Here is a 24,389-nt window from a genome sequence, read left to right as displayed (position 1 = left end):
ATGGGAGATGGCCCAGGGCCCCATCCCAGTGAGCCCGCCTGCTATGTGCCACCAGGCAAGTTTCACTTGACCTCCTAGAGCTGTGCTTCCCCACCTAGGAAAAAGAGCACGGCACTTGCCTCCTGGGGCTGTGTGGCAGGGCCAAGGGGCAGAGGCTGAGAGCTGTAAAGCACTGGCCACCTGGAGGTTACTTGAAGAAAAGGAAAAGCAAACCCCTTAGGACAGTCACACAGCTGAGGTTGGTTATTTCATTTTATTTAGCCTACGGTCACATTCTGAGCCCTACCAAATTGCTCCTCCAGCCACACTTGAGGGTCGGCCTTGGGAAGCTCAGAGGGTAATAAGGCCAAGGTTCCCCAGTCAGCCTCCTCTTCTACCAACACACGCTGCACAGAACAAAATCACTGCTCACATCGTCAGGCACTTACCCCAATGTGGTAGTGTTCAAGAGCTGACTGCCAGTGTTCAAGAGCTGACTGCCAGGGCCCAGCTCCAAACACAGTTTCCTCCCTGCTCCCAAGATGCTGGGAACAGGCAAGGACCTTTGTCCGCAGCTGTGGGGATGCCAAACCCTATTCCCTAGCCCTGCAGCCTGTCCCTGCTGGGCATAAAGCAAAATGTACGAAAATACTTTTGTTTCTTTGAAACGGTTAAGAAATAAGGTCATCTTATTTTTCTTTTATAATCCCAGTAAAAAAAAGTTCACATTAGTGCCGGGGCCCAAAACTAGGCCCTTCCCTGGAACAGAGCACCGGCCACTCAGTAGAAACGCTTGTTCCGCTCCTGCCGCTTCTGAAACACTACGGCCCCCACCACAGCACACACGATGATGCCCAAGAGTGCACACAGCAGCAGCAGGAACACCCGCCACCCGGTCAGGGGCCCACTTCGGAAGTTTCCAGTCGGGTCATCCACATTGTCTGGGGGAGAAGAGAAAGGAAGCTGAGGTGGCAAAACAGAGGTGTCAGGCAAGTCTCCCAGGAGACAGGAGAGTCCAATAGGACGGAGCAGAGTAACAGGCCACAGCCAGCCCTACTGGTGGAAGCTGTTTCCTGCTGTACCAGTGAGGGGCAGGGGAAAGGACAGAGGGATGATCCCAGTAGGATTGAGCTTCCCAGGATCAAAGTCCCAGGAGCCCTCTGCTAGAAGAAGCTGGTGAAAACTGGATTCCTGGCCTCCCCAGGAGAGCCTGAGTCTGCACAGGGCAGGCCTAACATCTGCATTCACAAACCCCACCCCAGCCCCATGCAATGGTCCAAGGTCTCCCTCTGGAGAAACACAGCTCTGGCCAAAGACTGCCCTCACACCTGGATGCATTCCATGGCTTCTAGGGGGTTACCCAGGTCTCTATTCCAGGTCCTTATGCTCCAGACACATCACTTCTTTGCCTGCTAACACCATCAACAACTGCCAGGAATGAGGCCCTGATACATGAGGTATCTCCTAGAATCCCAATCAAAGGATTCAAGTTCATCAGTCTATGGGGAATGGACTGGGGTCAGGACTCAGGTCCTTATGCCCTGTTCCTGCCACTTGGCCTCCCTCCTCAGCCATAACCCTCCACTCCTCACTGTGAGGGTGGCTCGAGCCTCCTCCCAGCCAGGCCTAGAATGCCAGCCAAGAGCCAACTTCCATCCTCCTTTCCCACACAACATGACCAGGGCAGGCCTGCTGACCTGGTCTCAACACAAGCCTCTCCCCTCCTCTGCCCCCTGGCTCTGCCTCAGTCACTAGACTAAGCCCCAGGACAGCACCTAGCCCAGGGCTGGGCAGAGAGTGGAAGCTGTGGAACCATCTGCTAAAGGAATAAAAGGATCAAAGACTCTGCAAATGAATTAATCCCTGCCTGGCCAAACTCATGGGGTTGCTCTGTAGCAGGTTTCCAAAAGCGCTCAGCAGCCAGAAACCCTTCAATCAAAGGTTGCAAAAAACATAGTGTACAGCAGAGTCTGTTTAGCCCCTGAAATGTTTACAAGCAGTTTGAATCTTAAAAAAGTGAGATGTCATGTAAAATGCTGGGTTCCACTCCAGCTCAGTCCACATGGTGACCTTGGGCTAGGCTGAGAGGCTCCTCACTGACCCCCTCCGGCCCACAGGAATGACATCAGGGCTCTTGGGGTGGATGTCCACACACACAGGATTTCACTTCAGCCAGAGCCCTTGTTCTGTGAAAACAGACTGGGGGCTAATTAGCATCATGGGAAGAATCCCAGGCGTGGGGTTTTGCAAAAAAACAAAACAAAACAAAACAAACAAACAAACAAAAATAAACCTCAAGGTCAAATCTTGCCTTTACTTCTTTCTAGCTGAGGAAAACTAAAGGATCAGTTACCCTGGCTTATGGTGGGACCTACTGCCCAGGCCATTCATACCACCTACACCAACAAACTGGCCCCTCTGGCTTTACTGGCCATTAACCCAGTACCAAGCACTGGCAGAAGCAGACACCAGGTGTTCACATACCTACTCATTAGCACTGATTGCTGAGCCAAGACCCCTCCCCCAGGCCACACCCACAACTGGACTAGGCAAGAGCAAATGGACCACAGGCACTCAGCCAAGCCCCACCCAATGCCAGACCCAGGGCAGGATGGGCCTCAACCATGTACCTTTGGGTGACTTGAGGAAATTGACACTGGGCTCAATCTTGGTCCAGTCAATGTTCTCTTCGTCAGGCGTGTGTTCTACCATCAGCTGGAACAGCTTCATGGAAATGATGTCATGATTGTCTGCAGGACCAAGAATTAGCTTTTAAGAGGCGTGGAGCCCGCCTTATGGCACATGGCCCATGCCCCTCCCCAGAGCATGACTGTTGCTCCAGTCAGGGAAAGTTGCCAGGACCCCAGGCAGAGCCCTATTTCTTACTACTGAGGGGCCTGTTTTCTTCCCAGCAACCTCCAACCACCCCCAGCAGGCAGTATTCCAGGGCCTGGAATCTCTCTCTAGAACTCAACAATAAGAAACACAGGAGGATGGGGCTCAGTGGTTGAGCATCTGCCTTTGACTCCGGTCATGATCCCGGGATCCTGGATCAAGTCCTGCATCAGGCTCCCTGCAGGGAGCCTGTGTCCTCTGCCTATGTCCCTGCCTCTTTCATGAATGAATAAATAAATATTAAAAAAAAAAAAGAAAAGAAAAGAAAAGAAAACCTGGGAGGAGACAGAATGGACAGAAATAAGCATGAGTTTTATACTCAAAATCACTTGGGTCTAAATCCTGAGTCAGTTTCCTTGTTTATAAATCTAGATGATAATCTCTACCTTGCCTGGTTATCATGCCAAGAAAATAAAAAAGTACATACAAAACAGAAAACAATACCCAGCGGATAGCATGTACAGAAAAGGACCTGCATATTATTCTATGGCTGGTTGAGAAGCCTGATCCTCCCAAGGGGCAGGCAGGCAGCTGCCAGGCACTCCTATCAGACACCCAAGAAGAGAATGCAGAAGAATGACTCAGCAACCAGCTGAGGGCCAGGTCCCAATACATGGGCAATGACTGTCCCCAAGGAGACCTGAGAAAGGCTCAGATCTAACCAGTATGGGCAGAAGGAAACCTCTGCTTGACAGTAAGTGATCACCCTATTTTGAGATGGGGAGGTTCAGAGCCAAGACGAGAGTCCTGGTCCCTTGATTCTAGTATCGACTCAGCTAATCAACTGGAACCTGAGGAAAAGCCTCATGTTAAGAACTCTGGAAAAAAAAAAAAAAAAAAAGAACTCTGGAGACTGGAAAAGAGAGAGCCTAAGGAGCAAGGACCTGGCCGCTGGGTCAGGCAGAGCCACGTGGGACCTGACAGCCCTGTGAGCACAGCCCCAGAGGCCCAGGGACAAGTCCTGACTCTGAAGTCAGACTGCAGTTGCCATCAGGGCTCTCCACTTCCTAGGTCTGTGAACATGGGGAAATCCCTTCACCCCTCAGGCTCCCCATGATGTCAGGTGTATAAAAGGGAAGAGATCACTGCATCATGTGACTACCCAGGAGAGGTCTGCTGCAGAGGCTTGCATTCACAACCCTTTGATTAATGGTTAGGCACTACTATGTACACAACCATCTTTAGCACTCTACTGGCCCTCTCCAAACAGCCTCAGAGAGTATCTACTGCCACAGATCTGGCTTTGTTCCCAGAACCTTCTTCTAACACAGGCTGGAATACCATCAGGTAAAGTTCCAGATAACCTGAGGGGAAAGATTGTGGTGGAACCCTTGATGAAACCAGATTGACATCCAGCTGGCACCTGATTACCAGGTCATCAACAAGCAGGTAATGATTCCCTAAAGCTGTATAACAAGGCAAAGGGACTTACTGGACCATTCTACCCATTTTTAGGTATATGATTAAAATATCCATACTAAAAACTAAAACCTCAAAAGAATTACTCTCTGGGGACCAAGTGGACCCAGAGATTTCCATAGTGAAAGAGAAGCTCCTGGGATCCCTGGATGGCGCAGCGGTTTGGCGCCTGCCTTTGGCCCAGGGCGCGATCCTGGAGACCCGGGATCGAATCCCACGTCGGGCTCCCGGTGCATGGAGCCTGCTTCTCCCTCTGCCTGTGTCTCTGCCTCTCTCTCTCTCTGTGACTATCACAAATAAATAAATAAATACCTAAAAAAAAATTTTAAAAAAATAAAAAAAAAATAAAAAAAAAAAAAGAAAGAGAAGCTCCTGAACAGTGGCTGGAGTACAGGTCCTGGAAATGTCTATCCTGAGGATAAATAAGCCCTTTGATTCTATACATTCCTTCACACTTCTAGTCAATAGGAGCTAGTCCTGTACCCAGTGCCCTCTGAGGGCCTTAAGGCTTTCTGAGGATCATGGCCAATGGTCAATATCAAGTGACCCCTGTGGTCCAGTGAAGTTTGCACAGGCTGGCGGCACCCCAATGCTTACAGAGCACACTGTAGGCCCACACTGTGGGCCCTGCCTTTATGAAACTTACAGTTTGGTGAAGGGGACACAATGAAATAAATTATATGGTAGATTCCAAGACAGTTAAGGGCTATGAAGAAAAATAAAGCCAAGAAAGGTGCTAAGGAGTGCACCGGCGACTGGTGTGTGTGCAATTTTAAATAAGGGAAGCAGGGATGCCTGGATGGCTCAGTGGCTGAGCATCTGCCTTTGGCTCAGGGCATGATCCCCAAGTCCCAGGATCAAGTCCCACATCGGGCTCCCTGTATGGAGCCTGCTTCTCCCTCTGCTATGTCTCTGCCTCTCTCTCTCTCTCTCTGTCTATCATGAATAAATAAATAAAATCTAAAAAAAAGGAAAGAATAAATAAGGGAAGCAGAGGCACCTGGCCGGCTCAATTAGTAGAGCTTGAGACTCTAGCTTGTTGTGAATTCAAGCTCCACACTGGGTGTAGTGCTTACTTTAAAAATATATATATATATTTTTAATAAAAATACAATAAATAAATAAGGGAATCAGGGAAGGCCCCACTGTGGAAGTGACATCTGAGTAAGACCTGAAGGAGACATGGGTGAGGGTGAGACACAGGTATAAAAGCCTGGCAGGAGGGCACCGTTGTGGCGGAAGAACAGCTAGGGGTGATGTAAGGGAGGAGCCACAAGTCACAGGTGATGGGGTCGGGGAGGCAGTAGCACACAGGGTTCAGCAGACCACTACTAGGACAGACAGGGGCCTTGACTATGCAGGAGACAGGAGTAGTGATGAGATTTCACTCAAGCTTTAATGAACTCGTTCTGGCTGCTGAGCTGGGATAGATGGTCAGGGGCTGGTGGGGAAGAAGGGGACCATGTGGGAGGTTCATGCAGTCATCCAAGTGTGTAAAAGATGATGGCCCAAACCTGCCAAGTAATAAGAGAAGGGAGAGAAGTAGTCTGCTGCACTGACAAAACAAGGCCAGCAGGACTCACCAAAGGACAAGAGGCAGCGTGTAAGAGAAAAAAGAGAGACCACAAGGACACCAAGACTGTTTGGACTGAACAACTAGAGCAATAGAGGTGCCATTTATGCCGTGGTGGCAAGATGTGGGCTTCAGCTGTGGGCATGTGAAGGCTGAAATGCCTGTTGGGTATCCAGGGAGAGACGCTGAGCAGGCTGTTGGTGATGTAGGTCTGTAAAGGTCTGAGCTGGTGATGGAAATCTGGGATGCTGCTGCATCTGGATTCAAAGCCCCCTCGCTGCTAAAGAGAGGGGAAGATGGCTGAGGGAGTGTTCATGGAATAAGCCCCAGGTGTGCCAATATTCCCAGATGCTGGAAAGTGGTGGCAGAAACCCAGGTGCATGTGGAACCAAACAAAGGGAGTTCAAGAAAGAAAGTAATCAATGAGGTCACAAGCTTCCGACAGATCAGGGAAGGTCAAGACTGAGACTTAATGCCCTATTCATCCTAGACACTCACCAGACAGGTCACCAGTGCCAGCTGAGGCTCCAAAGTAGTAACCAGTGGGCAGGCGCACTCCCGTGATGTCAATGCAATTCTTCCACTCATTCTTGTCCTCTAGGTCAGTCATTACCTGCAGCCAGCCAGCAAGTCAAGTACACATCAGGCCCAAGCAGACCCACCTTCCTGAGCCCCCACAGACAGAGCTGGTCCCCGTCCCGCCTGCTCACCGTCAGCCGGCCCCGAGAGTAGCGCACAGCTAGGAAGGTATCATGATCACGGTTACGGAAGTCAGCCGTGCAGCCTGCCAGCTCCGTCCAGCGGCCATCTTTGCTATGGTCGTAGGACAGGGAGCCATTGTTCACCATCACCGAGATGTACGGGAACACACGCTGAGACGAAGACACCAGTTACTCCATGGCTGGCCCAGTCTGTGGGAGGCAGTAGGGGCGCCCACCACCCCAGTCCCTGGAAGCCCCTTTTGTGCTGGGACCAGGGAGAAGTCCTGGTCCCGAGCCCCCAGCCAACTGCTCAGCTGTTGCGATCCTATCTGAGGGAGAAAGCAGGCATACCTCCGTGGTCTCATCATTGGGATACGTGTCCAAGAAGATGGCTAAGCCATGGAAGTTGTCTTTGCTTCCAAACACAGGCCCTGGAATTAGAAGGAGATGCTGTCATAATGGAAGATAACAGAGTTGTCCCCCGGGTACTTGAAGGACAAAGTAACACCAGTATAGGAGGTGAAGGCAAGAGAAGTTAATCTCTGGTCATTCACCCAGGAGAGAGAAGGGATTTCTAAGGGAGGGGGAGGTGTCAGGGGTGCAGCAGGGAGGACTCAGAATCTGAAACCAGAACTGTTGAGGTAATAGCACCTGGCTGTGTGCTCGGACACATCAGGTGACAACAGGGCAGAAAAGACGCCTACAGCAAAAACCTTATCCTCTAACCCAGGGGTCGGGTCGGCAACTTTCTGTCAAGGAAACATTTCAGGCTTTGCAGACACATATGGTCTCAGTCACACAGTCTTCCTTGTTTTTGCTTTTTAAAAAATGGTAGAGGGATGCCGGGGTGGTTCAGCAGTTGAGCACCTGTCTTTGGCTCAGGGCGTGATCCTGGAGTCCCAGGATCGAGTCCCACATTGGGCTCCCTGCATGGAGCCTGCTTCTCCCTCTGTCTCTCTCTCTGTGTCTCTCATGAATAAATAAGAAGGAAAGAGAAAAAAAAGAAAAGAAAAGAAAAGAAAAGAAAAGAAAGGAAAAGAAAAGAAAAGAAAAGAAAAGAAAAGAAGAAAAGAAAAGAAAAGAAAAGAAAAGAAAAGAAAAGAAAAGAAAAGAAAAGAAAAGAAAAGAAAAGAAAAGAAAAGAAAAGGCAGGGCACCTGGTTGGCACAGTCAGTTAAGCATCTAATTCTTAGGAGTTGGCTCAGGTCATCATCTCAGGGGCCTGGGATCGAGCCCTGCATTGGACTCTGCACTCAGCTCTGCTTCCTCTCTCTCTCCCCCTTTGTCCCTTCCCCTGGCTCAAGCAGTCTCTCTAAAATAAATAAATACATCTTAAAAAAAAAAAAAAAAAAGGGTATGGGGGACACCTGGGTGGCTCAGGTCGTGATCCCGGGGTCCTGGGATCGAGTCCCACATCGGACTCCCTATGGGGAGCCTACTTCTCCCTCTGCCTATGTATCTGCCTGTTTCTGTATCTCTCATGAATAAATAAATAAAATATTTAAAAAAAAAAAAAAGGGTGTAGCATGGTAAAACCCCTCCTTGGCTAGTGTACAATACTAGGCCACAATGGGCCACAGAATTGAGCTACAGGATCCAGTGATCCCTCTTCCTATAGGAACACTCCCCAGAGCAGACTCGAAGTCTCAGGTTTCCCCCAAAGAAGAGCAGCAGGGCCCTAACAGGAGGATGCAGAATGTCCCCACCTATACAAGCACCTACCTACCTGGCACAAGGCGGTCCCGGGTGTACCACAAGGCAATGCCGTCTCCATGGAGATTTTTCTTCCCCGTACCATGGACTTTAAAGTGGACGTGCATCTCCCAGTCCTTGAGGAAACAAGGCTGCAGGGAAAGCAGAGAGCTGCTCAGAACTCCCTGGCCCATCCTGTCAGCTAGAGGTGACCCAGAGCAGGCCCATCTCCCTTCACTGAGACTGGCACTCTTTGGAACAGGGCCAGACAGCAGGGCAAAAGGGCCACGGACCAACAGAGTCCCTACCCACCACCTCTGGCATTCTCAGCAGGAAGGGAGAAGGCTGCTGGGCCTCCCAGGTGGGGGCCACACCCCCAAGGCTGCCTGAGGCTCAGACTGCCCATCCTGGCCCCAGTCTTCTCTTGGGCCTGGCCACAGGTTCTCAATTTATGACTCACTTTCCTCAACATTAGTCAAACCTATCAGCCCTGTCTGCTCTCTATCCCCACTGCTCCTGTCCCAAAATCTTGTGGAAGGATTACTACCTCTATTTGAGCCACATATTTTATAAAACAAAAAGCCCACTTGAGACAAAATAATGTCCACAGCAGGTTAACTGGATGGTCCTGATTCACATCCAGATCTGTCGGGACTCAGAAACTTGTGCTGTGTTTTCTATGCCTCCCATGACCTTCAGGCCTTCAACACAGAGTGCAACAACTCTTTTCTGGTCTCCTACCCCCACTGTCCTCCTTTCTAACCAACCTTCCAAACTGAGGGACTCAAGCCCAGGTCTGGATTACTCTAGACCCCAAAGCTCTTGGCCAGCACACTCCCACCTCTCACAGACCCGGTCCAGCTTCAGTGTGGTGACAGTGCCAGGGCTGGGGGGCTGCAAGGGTCATGCTCTGGGGTCCCTGTGCTACTGTGATAAGAGAAAAGTCAGGTACTCCTCAGTATTCAGGAGCACCAGGGGCAGAGCTGAGCAGTGTCCACAATAAGGGGAAAGCCTGGCCAAGGAAGCTGCTCATGAAAACTAAGGTGTTGACACATACTCTTAACAAGAATCCACTTGTAAGTCTGTAGATGGGTATGGGAGCAAGTGTTTAAACAAAGGCTGATTAGAAAAGTAAACTAAAACAAGATGTTGTTGACTTATCAGATTGGCAACTATTAAAGAGATCATCAACAGCAGTGTAGACAGGGATGGAAAGAAACACATGCTCTCAAACAACCAATGGGACTGTAGATCCTCCCATCTTCGTAGGACAATCTGGTTATTGCAGCTTTTTAATGGATCAAGGTAGATCCGTTAAGCCTTGACACTTGAAGATATCAAAGATATTAAGTGACTCACCCAAGCCTGAAATTCTTCGACAAGCAGTCTTACAAATACAGTATCTGGCACACAAAAGACAAGTTTATCAACAAAAAACAAGGTGGGGGGGGGGGCAGGCTGATGGGAACTCCAGACACTGGACTTTCAAGTAACTGGTTTTCTATATTCAAGGAGATATAAGACTGAAAACTTTGGAAAATACTTGAAATTTTAAATAATCACACTATAAGAAAATAATGTAATGTAAAAAAATACAATAACTGAAATGAATAATGTAATAGATTAAAAACAGATGAAGAGGGATCCCTGGGTGGCGCAGCGGTTTGGGGCCTGCCTTTGGCCCAGGGCGCGATCCTGGAGACCCGGGATCGAATCCCACATCGGGCTCCCGGTGCATGGAGCCTGCTTCTCCCTCTGCCTATGTCTCTGCCTCTCTCTCTCTCTCTCTGTGACTATCATAAATAATAAATAAAAATTGTAAAAAAAAAGATTAAAAAAAAAAAAAACAGATGAAGAGAGACCCAGTGATCTCAAGGCCAATCAGACAGAAAAAAAATACCAAGGAAGTGAGAATAAATGGTAGATACAAAACTGTCAGCAACAGAGTGAGAAACTGTAAGATACATATAGAGTTTCAGAATGAGAAGTGAGAGACCAAAGGAATATTTAAAGAGATGTCCCCATACTTACCTAAAACTGATTCAAAGACATTATTCAAAGAATCTTAAATCTTATAAACCAAAGGAGATAAAAAGAAAACCATACCTAGGCACTTTAAAAAGGGAGGAAAGAAGGAGGAAAAAAATAAAACCTTAAGAGCAACAAGAGGGGAAAAAAAACCCCATAAGATTATCTCCAAAGGAACAATTAACCTGATAAGGAACTTCTCAACAGAAATACTGGGAGCAAGAAAGTAACAGAATGAAACAGGGATGCCTGGATGGTTCAGAGGTTTAAGTTCTGCTTCTGCTCTCGGCCCAGGGCTTGATCCTGGGGTTCAAGGATCGAGTCCCACATCGGGCTCAAGGGGAGCCTGCTTCTCCCTCTGCCTGTGTCTCTGCCTCTCTCTGTCTCTCATGAACAAATAAATAAAATCTTAAAAAAAAAAAAAAACAGAATGAAACATTTAAAAGAAATGTTACATTAAAACATTAAAAAAAATAAGAATTTTCTTATTAAAAGAAAATAGCAACCAATATAGGAGTCTATAATTAACAAATGTACCCTTCAGGAATGAAGGTAAGGGGCACTTGGGTGGCTCAGTTGGTCAAGCATCTGCCTTTAGCTAAGGTCATAATCCCAGGGTCCTGGAATCAGCCCTATATCAGGCTTCCTGCTTAGCGGGCAGCCTGTTTTTCCCTCTGCCTGCTCACCCCCTTGCGCTCTCTCCCTTTCTGTCAAATAAATAAATAATCTAAAAAAAAAAAAGTAAAGGTGGAATTAAAACATTTTTAGATAAACAAAAACATTAAAAGTTTCATTCATCAGAGAAGGAAAATTATCCAGATCCAGGTGTAAAGTCAGAGATTCAGGAAGGAACATAGAGCAACCAATACAGTAAATGTGGGAGTAAAAAATCTAAATAAATATTTGACTGCAGGGTGCCTGGCTCAGTTGGTTACGCTGACTTCTGTCCTCAGTTCAGGTCATGATCCTAAGGTCAAGCCTGGCGTCGGGTTCCCTGCTCAGCAAGGAGCCTGCTTCTCCCTCTGCCTACATCTCTGTCTCTCTCTGTGTCTCTCATGAATAAATAAACTCTTTAAAAAAAGAGAAAAGAATAAAGTAAGTGACAACAATGGGGTAATTAAAGTAGTTCAAGATCCTTGCATTGTCCAAGAAGAAGGTACACATTATCATTAGACTTTGGTAAAATATGGCTGTTTGTCTTAAACTCCAGAGTAACCACTAAAAATCGGGAAGCAAAGAACTTTCAAGCCAGCAGAAGACTAAAAATAAGATAAAAATTAACCAATCCAAAAGAAGACCACAGAGAAAAATGAACAGAGAGTAAGCAATACAAATAGAAAATAAAAAAAGGTATAACCCAAATCCGGGTCACCCTGGTGGCTCAGTCAGTTAGGAGTCCAACTCTTGGTTTCAACTTGGGTTGTGGCCTCAGTGTGGTGAGGTTGAGCCCTGTGTCGGACTCTGCGCTCAGTGAGGAGTCTGCTTTAAGACTCTCTCCTCTCTCTGTCCCTCTCCTTTTCTCTCCCACTCTCTCTGATAAATAAATAAATCTTAAAACAAAAAACAAACAGGAAATGCCTGGGTGGCTCAGTGGTTTAGCGCCTGCCTTGGCCCAGGTCTTGATCTTGGAGTCCCAGCATCAAGTCCCACATTGGGCTTCCTGCATGGAGCCTGCTTCTCCCTCTGCTATGTCTCTGTGTCTCTAATGAATAAATACATAAAATCTTAAAAAAACAAACAAACAAAAAAACCCACATCATAATTATACTAAATGTGGAAGACTATATACTAATAAGCCTACATAAGATCTCTCTGTATTATTTTTTACAACTATAAACGAATTTATAATTATCTCAAAATAAATTTAATTTAAAAAGTAAATAAAAGGCAGCCCGGGTGGCTCAGCAGTTTAGCACCGCCTTCAGCCCAGGGCCTGATCCTGGAGACCCAGGATCGAGTCCCATGTGCGGCTCCCTGCATGGAGCCTGCTTCTCACTCTGCCTGTGTCTCTGACTCTCTTTCTCTCTGTGTCTCTCATGAATAAATAAATAAAACCTTAAAAAAAAAAAAAGTAAATAAAGGGACAACTGGGTGGCTCAGTGGTTGAGTGCCTGCCTTCAGCCCAGGGAGTGATCCTGGGGTCCTGGGATCAAGTCCCACAGCAGGCTCCCTGCATGGAGACTGTTCCTCCCTCTGCCTGTTTCTCTCTCTCTCTCTCTCTCTCTCTCTCTCTCTCTGGTTCCCAGCATGGAGACTGCTCCTCCCTCTGCCTGTTTTTCTCTCTCTCTCTCTGGCTCCCTGCATGGAGACTGCTCCTCCCTCTGCCTGTTTTTCTCTCTCTCTCTCTGCATGGAGACTGCTCCTCCCTCTGCCTGTGGCTCTGCACCACCCCCCCCCCCTCTCATGAATAAATAAATAAAATATTTTTTTAAAAAATTAAAAAGAGGGGATCCCTGGGTGGCTCAGCGGTTTGGCATCTGCCTTCGGCCCAGGGCATGATCCTGGAGTCCCGGGATCAAGTCCCGCATTGGGCTCCCTGCATGGGGCCTGCTTCTCCCTCTGCCTGTGTCTCTGCCGATCTCTCTCTGTGTGTCTCTCATGAATAAATAAATAAAATTTTTTAATAAATAAACAAATAAAATAAAAATAACAAATAAAAAAATAATTAAAAAGAATAAAACACAGGGAATTTCTTCACAACACTGAATTCAGCAAGTTTCTTGGACAGGACTCCAGAGCACAGACAACAAAAAAATAAAGTGAATTTCATCAAAATAAAAAATTCCTGCACATCAAAAACACGGAGAGAACAAAAGGACAAACCACAAAATGGGAGAAAATATTTCCAAATCATGTGTCTCATAAAGAAGTAGTGTCTCCAGAATATACAACTGCAATAAAAAAAGAAAATTTCAAAATGAGCAAAGGACTTCACCATTTTTCCAAGGAAGAAGATAAATGGCCAATTAGCACATGAAAAATGCTCAATGTCATTAGAGAAATGCATATCAAAACCACAAGATACTCCCTCACACCCATTAGTATAGATGTCTATTATTAGAGAAAAAAAAAAAAAAAAAGGAATATAACAAGAGTTAGCAAGGATCTGGCTGGCTCAGTGGGTAGAGCCTGTGACTCTTGACCTCCAGGTCATGAGTTCAAGCTTCACACCAGGTGCTGAAATTACTTAAAGAAATGAATAAACTTAAAAAAAATAAAATTAAAAAAAATTTTTTAAAGTGTTGGCAAGCGGGGATCCCTGGGTGGCACAGCGGTTTGGCGCCTGCCTTTGGCCCACGGCGCGAACCTGGAGACCCAGGATCGAATCCCACGTTGGGCTCCTGGTGCATGGAGCCCGCTTCTCCCTCTGCCTATGTCTCTGCCTCTCTCTCTCTCACTGTGTGCCTATCATAAATAAATAAAAGTTAAAAAAAAAAAAAGTGTTGGCAAGAATGTGGAGAAATTGGAACCATCATGCATTGCTGGTGGGAATGTAAAATGGTGTAGTTGCTACGGAGAACAGTTTAGTGGCTCTCAAAAAGTTAAACATGGGCTGCCTGGGTGGCTCAGTCAGTTAAGCATCTGCCTTTGGCTTGGGTCATGATCCTGGGGTCCTGGGATCAAGCACTCTAAGGGGATGCTCATCTGGGAGCTCCCTGCTCATCTGCAAGCTTGCTTCTCCTTCTGCCCCCGTCCCCTGATACATTCTTTCTCTCTCTCTCAAATGAATAAAATCTTAAAAAAAAAAAAAAAAAATTAAACATCGAATACCATATGACCCAGCATTTCCACTTCCTAGGTATATACTCAAAATAACTAAAAGCAAGGACCCAAACACTCACGTACACCCATGTTCATAGCAGCATTACTCACAACAGCCAAAAGGTAGAAACAACCCAACCATCTAACAAGTAAATGTACTAACAAAATGTAGTGAACACACACAGGAACAATTATTCAGCCATAAAAAGGAATGAAGTACTGATACATGCTACAACATGAACCTTGAGCTATGCTCATTGAAATAAGCCAAACATACAATTATTCTATGATTTCATTAAATGAGGTCCCTAAAAGAGTCAAATTGAGACAGGAAGTAGAATATTGCTTACCAGGGGCTGTGGGGACCAAGGAATAGAGTCACTGTTTAAAGAGTACCGAATTTGTTTAGGAAGATAGGAAAATTCTGAAGATAGATGTTGGTAATGGTTTTCCAAGGTGAATGTACTTACCACCACTCAACTATACACTTAAAATGGTTAAGATGGTAAATTTTATGTTTATGTACATTTATAATAAAAAATGTGGGTTTTTTTGGATGTGCAGATACATAAATAATCAATTTTTGTAGACAGCCATTACATTTTTAAACACCATTTAAATGCTAATGAGTATCCTACTGAAGAGAAAGTTTTCATAAATTAAATGACTTAGAAGTAGGGCAAAAAGATTAAAATGACAAATTTTGTGTTTTACCACAATAAAAATAAACCAATAATCCCCTGAAAGCCTAACTATATGTTTACAAAATACAACTCTTAAAACATAAAGAAGTGGGAAAAAAGGAAAAGGGCAGAAAAAGATACAACATGCAAATGCTAACCAAAAGCAAGCTTGTAATAAATAAATTAAATAAATAAGCAAGCAAGCTTGTGCCGCTATACCAATAAGAAAGTTTAAAAGGGGACTTTCTAATGACCATTTCTTTTTTTTTTTTTTTCTAATGACCATTTCTTAATGAACAAAAGATTTCATTTGCCAGGAAAATTTTGGCCTCAAAATCTATAAAGCAGAAACTGACAGGATTACAAAAATAAAAACAAATCCAGAAACCAATTTTAACATACCTCTCTCAGCAGTTGATAAAAACAAGCGAAAATGTCAGGAAGAATATAGATATTTGAACATAGCAAATCTGACCAAGGACCTAAACAGCACTATACCTCAACCTGCTGAGAATCCACATTCTTTGCAGACATACAAAGAAATTTTTCCAAAAATCTGACCATTTGCAAGACTCAAAAGACTTCCAAGGATAGAAAGAATAGATTATATTCTTTGACCATGATAAAATCAAACTAGATATTAATAAATTTTTAATAACTAGAAAAGCCCTTATATCTTTGAAAAAACTTAAATAATCTCACCTCTACAAAAATCAGCCCAGAAACCAGATTTCAAATAGTCTTGGTGCCCAGGAGTTTTCTGCACCTGGGGAGAACACACTGAGATAAGACCCCCACGCTGGTACAAGGTGTGCCTTCCAAGCATAAGGGCATCTGTGACCACGGAGATGAGAAAGGAACACCTACCTACCCTCCTGCCCCTCATATGTTTATAGGGAAAGGAGTTTCAGGAAAGAGTACACTTCAGTTGAAACCTGGAAACGGATTCCTACAGGACTACCCAGGCTTTAAAAGTCTCTGCATATAGCAGATTGAAGACTGCAGATCGGTGGAGGGAAATAGCAAGAGAGAGAGACAATATAAAACCTCTCAAAGAATTTAAGCAGGTGCAGGTGAGGTACCAGCTGAAAGTGATTTAGAAGTTGCTTTTGGAGGCAGAACATGACATGGCCATGGTTTTCCATCCTTACTGCAAAGCCGAGCCCTTTGGGAAGCTCAATAATCTTAATGCTCTGGCCCGTCCTGGGGCGAACTAAATCAGAACCACATGGCAATCATAAAGCATTTTACAGTTAGTGGCTTCCAGGTCTTTGCTCAAAACAGCTGGAAGGCAAAGCTAATCCAACAGTCATCATGAAACATTTTGATGAAAGATCACTACGTGATTTTGGGTTTTTAAACCTTAAGAAATTTAAAATATTGAGTAGCCCTGCTATAACAAAACTCCCTACATCTCCATCTACTATCTAAGTGAACACACATTGTCAGCATTACATCTATAAAAACAAAAAGCAGAAGTGGTTCTGAGGCCTGTCTCATTCTGATAATAATAGCCATCCAGATAGGGATAGGGGGACAACAGCTTATTGGGATGTTTATCAATAAATTTTTATTTTAAAATAATTATCAGGATGCCTGAGTGGCCTAGTGGTTGAGTGTCTGTCTTTGATTCAGGTTGTGATCCCAGGGTCCTAGGACTGAGTCCAGCGTTGGGCTCCCCGCAAGGAGCCTGTTTCTCCCTTTGCCTATGTCTCTGATTCAGTCTCTGTGACTCTCATAAATAAACAAAATATTAAAAAATAAAATAATTATCAAAAAATTGTGTAATGCATTTATTTTGACCAGTTGTATATTAATAATTATAATATTCCCCCCTAAAACTGGTAAAACTTAGTTTCAAGATCCCAACAAAGTTAAGAGGTTTAAAGTATTACATTTATTTTAATTGCAGAGAAATAAGAGAAGTTAATCAATAAGAGACTTTCAAGCATTATATATGCTGCATAGGACAAAATTCTGTGTGGGATGAAATGAAAATTCTAATTCAATAAAAAATAAACTGATATATAATTTGGGTTGATTCATAGTGTTTAAAACATACAGTGGATATCAAATTGAAATATTTAGATTCCACCGAATATACTGAAGAGTACTGAATAGTTTCATTTAAAAATGGCAATATTTGGGGGCTCAGTCAGTTGAGTGTCCAACTCTTGATTTCAACTCAGCTCTGGTCATGATCTCAAGGTCCAAGGTCGTACTCCCTGCTCAGCTTGGAGTCTGCTGCTCAGCTTGGAATTTGCTGAAGATCCTCTCTCTCCCTCCCCCTTTGCCCCTCCCTCCACGGGGCGGGGGAAGGGGGGCACATGCTCTCTCTCAACACATACATACATAATAAAATCTTTTAAAAAATAAAATGGCAATTTTTAAAAAAGATTTAATTTATTCATAAAAAAATAAAGATTTTATTTATTCATGAGAGACACACACAGAGAGAGAGGCAGAGACACAGGCAGAGAGAGAAGCAGGCTCCATGCAGGGAGCCATTGTGGGACTTGATCCCGGGACTCCAGGACCACGTCCTGGGCCAAAGGCAGATGCTTAACCGCTGAGACATCCAGGGATCCCCAGAATGGCAATATTTAAAATACACTGGAAACTACATCCTTTGCAAACATTTAAACTTAAGAAAAGCAATTTTGGATATCAATTTTTAAAAAGGGCAAGAGGGTATATACTTTCAGATAGTACATCAGCCAAAGAAGCTTAAATGCCATTCTGCAGCTTCCACACAAGGCTCCTCAAGATGGGGCCCAATTAGCCCCTTGGGCTTCCAACTCTCCTGTGCTCCAGCCATCAGACTCTTGGGAGTTCCAGTCACCTTGGGGCCACTCCTTGGTCTGGACTGCTCAACCCCCAAACAGCAGAAGCTACATATTCTTTGCTCAGTCAACAGCAGGTGCTTAGGAATGCTTGCTAATTCAGTGCCCGTCCCAGAGTGATGGGGGACAAAGAGAAGTACAGAAAGCACCTCTTAAGTCCAATAAAGAGATGGTTCTTGGGGAAACACTAGGCAGAAAATTCTGAGTTCCAAGAAATTTCTTTCAGGAATTACAGGAAACAGAGGTGCCTGGGTGGCTCAGATGGTTAAGCATCTACCTTCCACACAGGTCGTGATTCCAGGATCCTGGAATGGAGCCCCATGTCTGGCTCCCTGATCAGCAGGAATCTGCTTCTCCCTCTCCCCTTGCTGGTGCTCTCTTGTGCACTCTCTCTCTCTCTCCCCCTCTCTCTAAAGTAAATAAATTCTCCAAAAAAAACAAAAAACAAAAAACAAAAACAACAACAAAAAAAAAATTACAGGAAACACTCCAACCCTTTCAAGAATATCTGCAGGGCCAAATAGGAAAGTCTCTAGAAGTGAATGGAGACATGGGAGAAGGAAGATAATTATATCCCAGACTGAAAATTTCAGAATTCTTTCAGCATCACCATGCCACTGACAATGCTGACCAACAGCTACCTACAACCATAATTAACTTGTAGCTGAACCAATTTCTAAAAGTTCCAGCACTATATGTACCTTATTTAAAAAGTAATAAAATCAGGGATCCTTGGGTGGCGCAGCGGTTTGGCGCCTGCCTTTGGCCCAGGGCACGATCCTGGAGACCTGGGATCGAATCCCACATTGGGCTCCCGGTGCATGGAGCCTGCTTCTCCCTCTGCCTGTGTCTCTGCGCCTCTCTCTCTCTCTGTGACTATCATAAATAAATAAAAAAAAAAAATTAAAAAAAATAAAAATAAAAAAAAATAAAAATAAAAAGTAATAAAATCAATGCCATACCAAACTCACTTCCATAAAAAATGTAACACATTAGGGATCCCTGGGTGGCGCAGCGGTTTGGCGCCTGCCTTTGGCCCAGGGTGCGGTCCTGGAGACCCGGGATCGAATCCCACATCGGGCTCCCGGTGCATGGAGCCTGCTTCTCCCTCTGCCTGTGTCTCTGTCTCTGTCTCTCTCTCTCTCTCTCTATCATGAATAAATAAACAAAATTAAAAAAAAAAGTAACACATTATAATTTTAAAAATTTATCTGAAAGGCCTAAGACAGAATAATGTGACAGGATGTGACTTGGAGATAAAGTTGTTAATGAAATACTGAGTGGGTGGCTCTCAAGCAGAGACACACCAGACGAGAAAGAACTAAGCAAGCATGAAGAGCCAGGAGGCAGTGTCCCAGACAGAGGGAACAACAAAGGCAAAGGTCCTGAGGCAAGAAGGCAGCCAGAGAGGCTGGAACAAAACCACCATTATTAACAGAGATGCCAGAAGCCAGACTGTGTAGACATGATGCTTATTTGTCCCTTTACAGGTGACCCCAAGCTCTGAGGATGAGAGTGAAAGCTGAAGAAAGTAACCCAGATGCCCCTAGCAGAAAGGAGAGAAGGAGCAGAAGAGACAGGCAGCTGAGGCAACATAAGGACAGTATGGGCTCCCAGAACTAAATGGGGAAGCCATCCAGAATGGACCAGGGTGATGGAGAAAACTAGGACAGTGGCCAACAGCTTAAGCTCACAGAAAGGAATGTTATCAGGCAGGCTAGAGTAGGAGCAGTTTCTGCCCCATGCTGTGACCCAGCCCAAAATTAGTTCTCTTTCACTCCTTTCCGGACCTTGACTTCCTCAGTGTAGAGTCTATGTAGCACCTGATCTTGGCCACTGGTCATGTATGACATGCTAGTGACGCCTGAGGCTCCCTAACCTCTGGAGTAAAGGTCACAAAAATAAAACTGCCAACAAGTCCAGCTCCTCTATACCAGTGATGACAAGACCCTCAGTGAAGCACTGGGGAAGTGGACTAAGTCTGCAAGTATTTCTAAGGGACTCCTCCACTGTCCAGGGGGAGGGAGGGGGGCACGTGAAGAAAGTAAATTGCTGGGCTTAGATATCAGACAGATCAAAATGTAAATGCCGTTTATACCATTCACTGTCTGAGTTAGCTCTGCATAAAGCCATGACAGCGATCTAGTTCAAACAGCCTTTTGAAAATTACATGCAATAGGGCATTTTGTGATCAGCGCTTAACACACACAAAATATCCAATAAAGATTCCATCTGTTCCATCTACCCCATTATTGAGAGTTCAATGCACACAGCCTGAGAGCTCCACTGTTTATCAGCTATGTGACTTTGAGTAAGGCACTTTCAACTGAGCCTTAGCTTCGTTCGTAAAGCGGAGATAACATCGCTTACTTCACATGGCTTTCGAAGAAACTAAATGAGAAAGGTGTGAAGGGTCAGGAGCAGCTCCTGACACACAGTAACTTCAAAGTCGCTTCAAGTTACTGGTGAGAGTTCCCAAGATGAAAACCTTAGGGGGAGGGGTGGAGGGCGCAAGCCTTCAAACCGAGCTCAGGTGTGTGGGTGCTGTGGAGACTGGGAGTAGCGGCTACTCAGGGTACACCTAGCGTCCTGGGAGCCACTCACCTGGTGGTTCCAGATAGAGCCCTCTTTGCTGCGCTCATCCGGGGTCAAACGCACGTACTGGCTCGTGAGTATAGTGCTGCCTTGAAAGTCCCAGAGGGGCATGGAGCTGGAACCGACCCCTGCAGGCAGAGACGAGCGTAGACAGGCGCGGTGAGAGGCCACGCCGGGACCGGCCTTGCCAGAGGCAGGAAACCCACTGAGGTGCTTCGCTCAGGGGAAAGGAAATCCCTTCGCCCAACCCTGTCCAGCCTCGCCCTCGCTGCACTCATTCCCACCCCAGGCCTCACCTTGGTAGGGCTTGATAAGCGAATGCTCCCGCTTGAGGTGTTCACTGTTACCGTCAGTTATATCAGCAACAACCGGCCCCAGCAACAGGAGAAGAAATAGAGGTGTAGCGGGGCCAGGGCCGGGGCCGGGAAGCCCAGGCCTCCCCAGGCACCGCCGGCCCCAGCCCCAGCGCCAAATCCAGCCTTCCGCCGCCATTCTCCGTTCCTCTCGGCCACTTCCGCCCTAGAACTTCCGCCTTCCGGGTGTCCCATCTAATGTCCTCCGGCCGGAAACCCTTCAACCCTAGTGTCACCGGAAAGCTAAAAAAGCAAAGCTTCGCAGCCGAAGGGAAGATGGCTTTATTTACTGAGCAGCCCCTCGATCTGGTCAAGTACTGTTCCATTTCCTTGGCAGCTCCGAGGAACCCACCGGCCAGCCTCAGCAAGGAGTTCTTACGACCGACAAGAGATGCAACCAATCATGGAACAGCACGTTAGGCTTGTGAGCCAATGAGAAACAGAGGGATGGTTTGACTAGGGGCAGCCCGGAGGTCGTCTGCGAAGCGAGGCGTGCTGGGACTTGTAGTTTTGAGGGGGGCTTTTCGCGCGGGCTGGGTAGACGAAGACTGTAACGACCTCCTTGGAGTAACGGTTCCCAGTCTTGGGGGAAAGAATGCGGAATGGAAGGCGGAGGCCTGAATTCTAACTCCCGCGACCCTCGTATGCCCTGAGTGGCCTGGCTGGCCTGTCCGAAGCCGCCGTCACTGGCCCCACCTCTCTCCTGGCTTCATGCCCTTGGAGATGTAGAATTCCCAGTTGAGGGCTTACACTACTCCCGAATCAGTCGGGTTTAATCAGGAGGAGCAGACCCGGGTCCTGTCCCGGGACACCAGTTGGGACCCATCCGCATTCAAACTGTTTGAGTGCTGCCCACTGCACCTGCAGCAGCCACGAATGGTCCAGGAAAGCGGCCTGTGGACCAGAGGTCAAAATCTGCTGGCCCACAGCCGTATAGAGTTCTGTTTTACCTGCTCGTGCTATTTCAATACAACGATTTAAATACAATATTTATATATTTTTAAATGTTTTAAAGATTTTATTTGCTTGGGCAGCCAGGGTGGCGCAGCGGTTTAGCGCCGCCTTCAGCCCAGGGCGTGATCCTGGAGACCCTGGATCGAGTCCCACGTAAGACTCCCTGCACGGAGCCTGCTTCTCCCTCTGCCTGTGTCTCTGCCTCTCTGTGGGCTGAAGGCGGCGCTAAACCGCTGAGCCACCCGGGCTGCCCCCAAAAAAGATTTTATTTACTTAAGAGAGAGCCAGAGTGCACGCGCACACATGCGGAGCGGAGCGCGGGGCAGAGGGAGAGGGAGAAACGGGCTCCTCGCTCAGCAGGGAGCCAGATTTGGAGCTCCATCCCAGGATCGTGACCCCAGCGGAAGGCAGCCGCTTATCCGACTGAGCCACCCAGGCGCCCCTTGGTATTTTCAAACCGACAGACTTATCAGAAATCCAAATTTCTAGGTTTTCGGGAAAATCCTGAAGGTCCAACCCCACTAGGCCCCGCAAAAGCCTTCCTCTGCTGACCTAGCCTCCCTGCTGGCCAAATGATAGCACCTGCTTGGCCCCTTTAGCTATTTGAGTAAATAACCCCTGTTACAGTGGAGAGGGAGTGTCATTTATTGCTCCTTTATTTCAAGAAGCTGCCCTTTTGAATGAGTGAACATATTCAAGAATAAGTGCTGAGACATCTTTTCTGGATCACCTGTCTTTAAGTAGCTTATTAAAGTAATAGTCTTATATGTAATACAGACATATAATACAACAAAAGTCCCCTGCCACTCCCCTCTCAAAGAGTATTCCCTTCCAGAGATTTATATCTATACAAACAAGAATATGTACATTCCACTAGACCTGGAGGAAGGCTGGGATATTTTTCAGTTAGGGTCACCTCTGAAACCCCAGCATCTAAGAACCTCACTTGGCACAAAGGAGGTGATTAATAAGTAATTAGTAAAAATATGAATATTTGTTCCAGAACCTAGAATTGGGTCATGAAGAATGAGTAGGAGTTTCCCAGCAAGGGGAAAGGCATTATCAGCAGAGGGAACAGGAGATGTAAGGACCCAGAGGGATGCCTGAGAGCATATGGGATGAAAGCAGTTCGGAATGGCTGAGGGGAGGGAGAGTGTAGCTGAGGCCAGAACTTAAAGGGCCTTCAATTTCCAGCTAAGGAACATGGCCTTTTTCCAGAAAGCAATGGGATGGTTTTAAGCATGGGAGTGACCAGCATGGATTTCTTTGGCTATGGTGAGAAGATATTGGAGGGGGGTTACCCTCCCAAGATGGGGAGACTGAATAGAAGGTCATTATGACCAGATGAGAGATAGCAAGACCTAAGCCAGGGAAGTCTCCAGAGGGAAGGGGCATCAGATCTCCCACAGAACAACTAGATATCAGTACTTGATATCTCCCTGTGGGAAGCCTGGGAGAGAGCAGTCGAGAGCAGTGTTTTGAGGGCTGGAGGTACCCTACCGCTCTCTTGGAGAGGAGAAAACCTGATAAGGACTAAGAGAAAATGGGAAGTCCCAGGGTTGGCCGGGGTAATGGTCAGAGCTGAAATTGGCATCCATGGTGGAAAGGTGAGGAGAGGAGGAGATGACCTTACTGGAGGTCAGAGTCTGTCACAGGGCCCTAATACAAAGCTCCTGTCTCCTTCCTCCTGTGGCTTCACAATCCCTCACTCTTCTACATTCAGCCAGCTAAGGGTAAAAGAGACAATGTGGAGGTCATATATTATATAAAAGTCGTGGCCCAGAAATGGCACACATTTCATTCATAATTTAATTGATGGGACTAGTCATAAGGCCACACCTGACTGCAAGTGAGCCTGGGAAAGTAGTTTAACCATGTGCTCAGAGGAAGAGGACATGAATTTGTGGTGAAGAGTCAGTTTCTGCCACTGAAGGGTTCAAGTCACAGCCTGAAAAGGACAGTAGGATAGAGGATAGAAAACAGAAGAGGGGCTCAAAGCAGGGCGGGGAGTGACTTGAGGGCAGTAAGCCCATACTTAAGGTAAAACACAAGTCCTGTAGTGGGTGCATGCCGTGTATGAAAGTAGCAAACTGGGATCCCTGGGTGGCGCAGCGGTTTGGCGCCTGCCTTTGGCCCAGGGCGCGATCCTGGAGACCCGGGATCGAATCCCACATTGGGCTCCCGGTGCATGGAGCCTGCTTCTCCCTCTGCCTGTGTCTCTGCCTCTCTCTCTCTCACTGTGTGCCTATCATAAATAAATAAAAAAAAAAAATTAAAAAAAAATATTAAAAAAAAAAGAAAGTAGCAAACTGAGGACTCTGGCTAAGAGCCCCGAGTTCGGCTGACCCTGGGCCGGGGCTGGGAGGCAGCATGTCATTCTTCAGCTGACGGTACTACACCAAGGTGGGATTTTTACTTGAGAATGAATGCACAGGTGTCACACATAGATGCAATCGATCCATTCCCCTGCTCCGGGGAGAAGCATGTGCATACCTATTCGCACATATCGCCGGGGGAGCTGAGCATCTATGTGCCTGTATACAGTTGTGCCTGCCACATGCCCCTGTCCAAGGGACTATATATACACCCAGGGGTTTCTTATGAAGGGAGAGACTATGTGTTTGTAACACTCACACCCGAATAGCCTGTCTGCACATGATTGTACACACAAGGTGTCCATCTGTCTGTACACTTGGGCACGAGGCTGGGCCTCCAAGATCTTATCTGGAGATAAGAGGCAGTGCATGTGCATAACTGCCTGGGGGAGGGGTACTGAGTGTGCATATACCCAGCACACATACAGCAGGTATGAGACCAGTGTGTGCTGAGTAGAGTCCATGTGTGCATATTTGGTACACATGTCCACACGAGCCCTTTCCAGTGTGCATAAAGGTGACTAAGTGTGCCCTTAGT

At 46.4% G+C, this 24,389-nt stretch overlaps 1 protein-coding gene across 2 annotated transcripts; it reads right to left on the bottom strand.

Annotated features, from left to right (window-relative positions):
- Positions 1-234: 234 nt before the first annotated feature.
- On the bottom strand, positions 235-20,815 carry LMAN2 (lectin, mannose binding 2). Of its 2 annotated transcripts, none has more exons than XM_077895409.1 (8): positions 20,466-20,806; positions 20,179-20,297; positions 8,293-8,410; positions 6,919-6,998; positions 6,577-6,738; positions 6,365-6,479; positions 2,610-2,729; positions 235-920 (listed from the first exon to the last, which is right to left on the bottom strand). In XM_077895409.1, the coding sequence occupies exons 1-8, from the start codon at positions 20,659-20,661 to the stop codon at positions 760-762; spliced, it is 1,071 nt and encodes a 356-aa protein (XP_077751535.1). In that variant the 5' UTR covers positions 20,662-20,806; the 3' UTR covers positions 235-759. The 2 variants fall into 2 exon arrangements, with proteins under 2 accessions (XP_077751535.1, XP_077751536.1); XM_077895410.1 differs by lacking the exon at positions 235-920 and adding an exon at positions 2,128-2,165 and having other exon boundaries at positions 20,466-20,815.
- Positions 20,816-24,389: the final 3,574 nt, after the last annotated feature.

This window comes from Canis aureus, chromosome 4 (assembly GCF_053574225.1).
Source record: "Canis aureus isolate CA01 chromosome 4, VMU_Caureus_v.1.0, whole genome shotgun sequence".
In the NCBI taxonomy this organism is placed as follows: Eukaryota; Metazoa; Chordata; class Mammalia; order Carnivora; family Canidae; genus Canis; species Canis aureus.
Note: the sequence above shows the minus strand (reverse complement) of the source record. Positions and strands in the feature narration are given on the sequence as shown.

What these genes read in the sequence shown, in the direction of transcription:
- LMAN2 (XM_077895409.1), bottom strand. Translation starts at nt 20,661, where the DNA reads ATGGCGGCGGAAGGCTGGATTTGGCGCTGGGGCTGGGGCCGGCGGTGC. An exon ending in GCTTATCAAGCCCTACCAAG is followed by an intron (nt 20,298 to 20,465) that starts GTGAGGCCTGGG and finishes CTCTGCCTGCAG; the next exon opens with GGGTCGGTTCCAGCTCCATG. An exon ending in ACTCTCGGGGCCGGCTGACG is followed by an intron (nt 6,480 to 6,576) that starts GTGAGCAGGCGG and finishes GGCTGGCTGCAG; the next exon opens with GTAATGACTGACCTAGAGGA.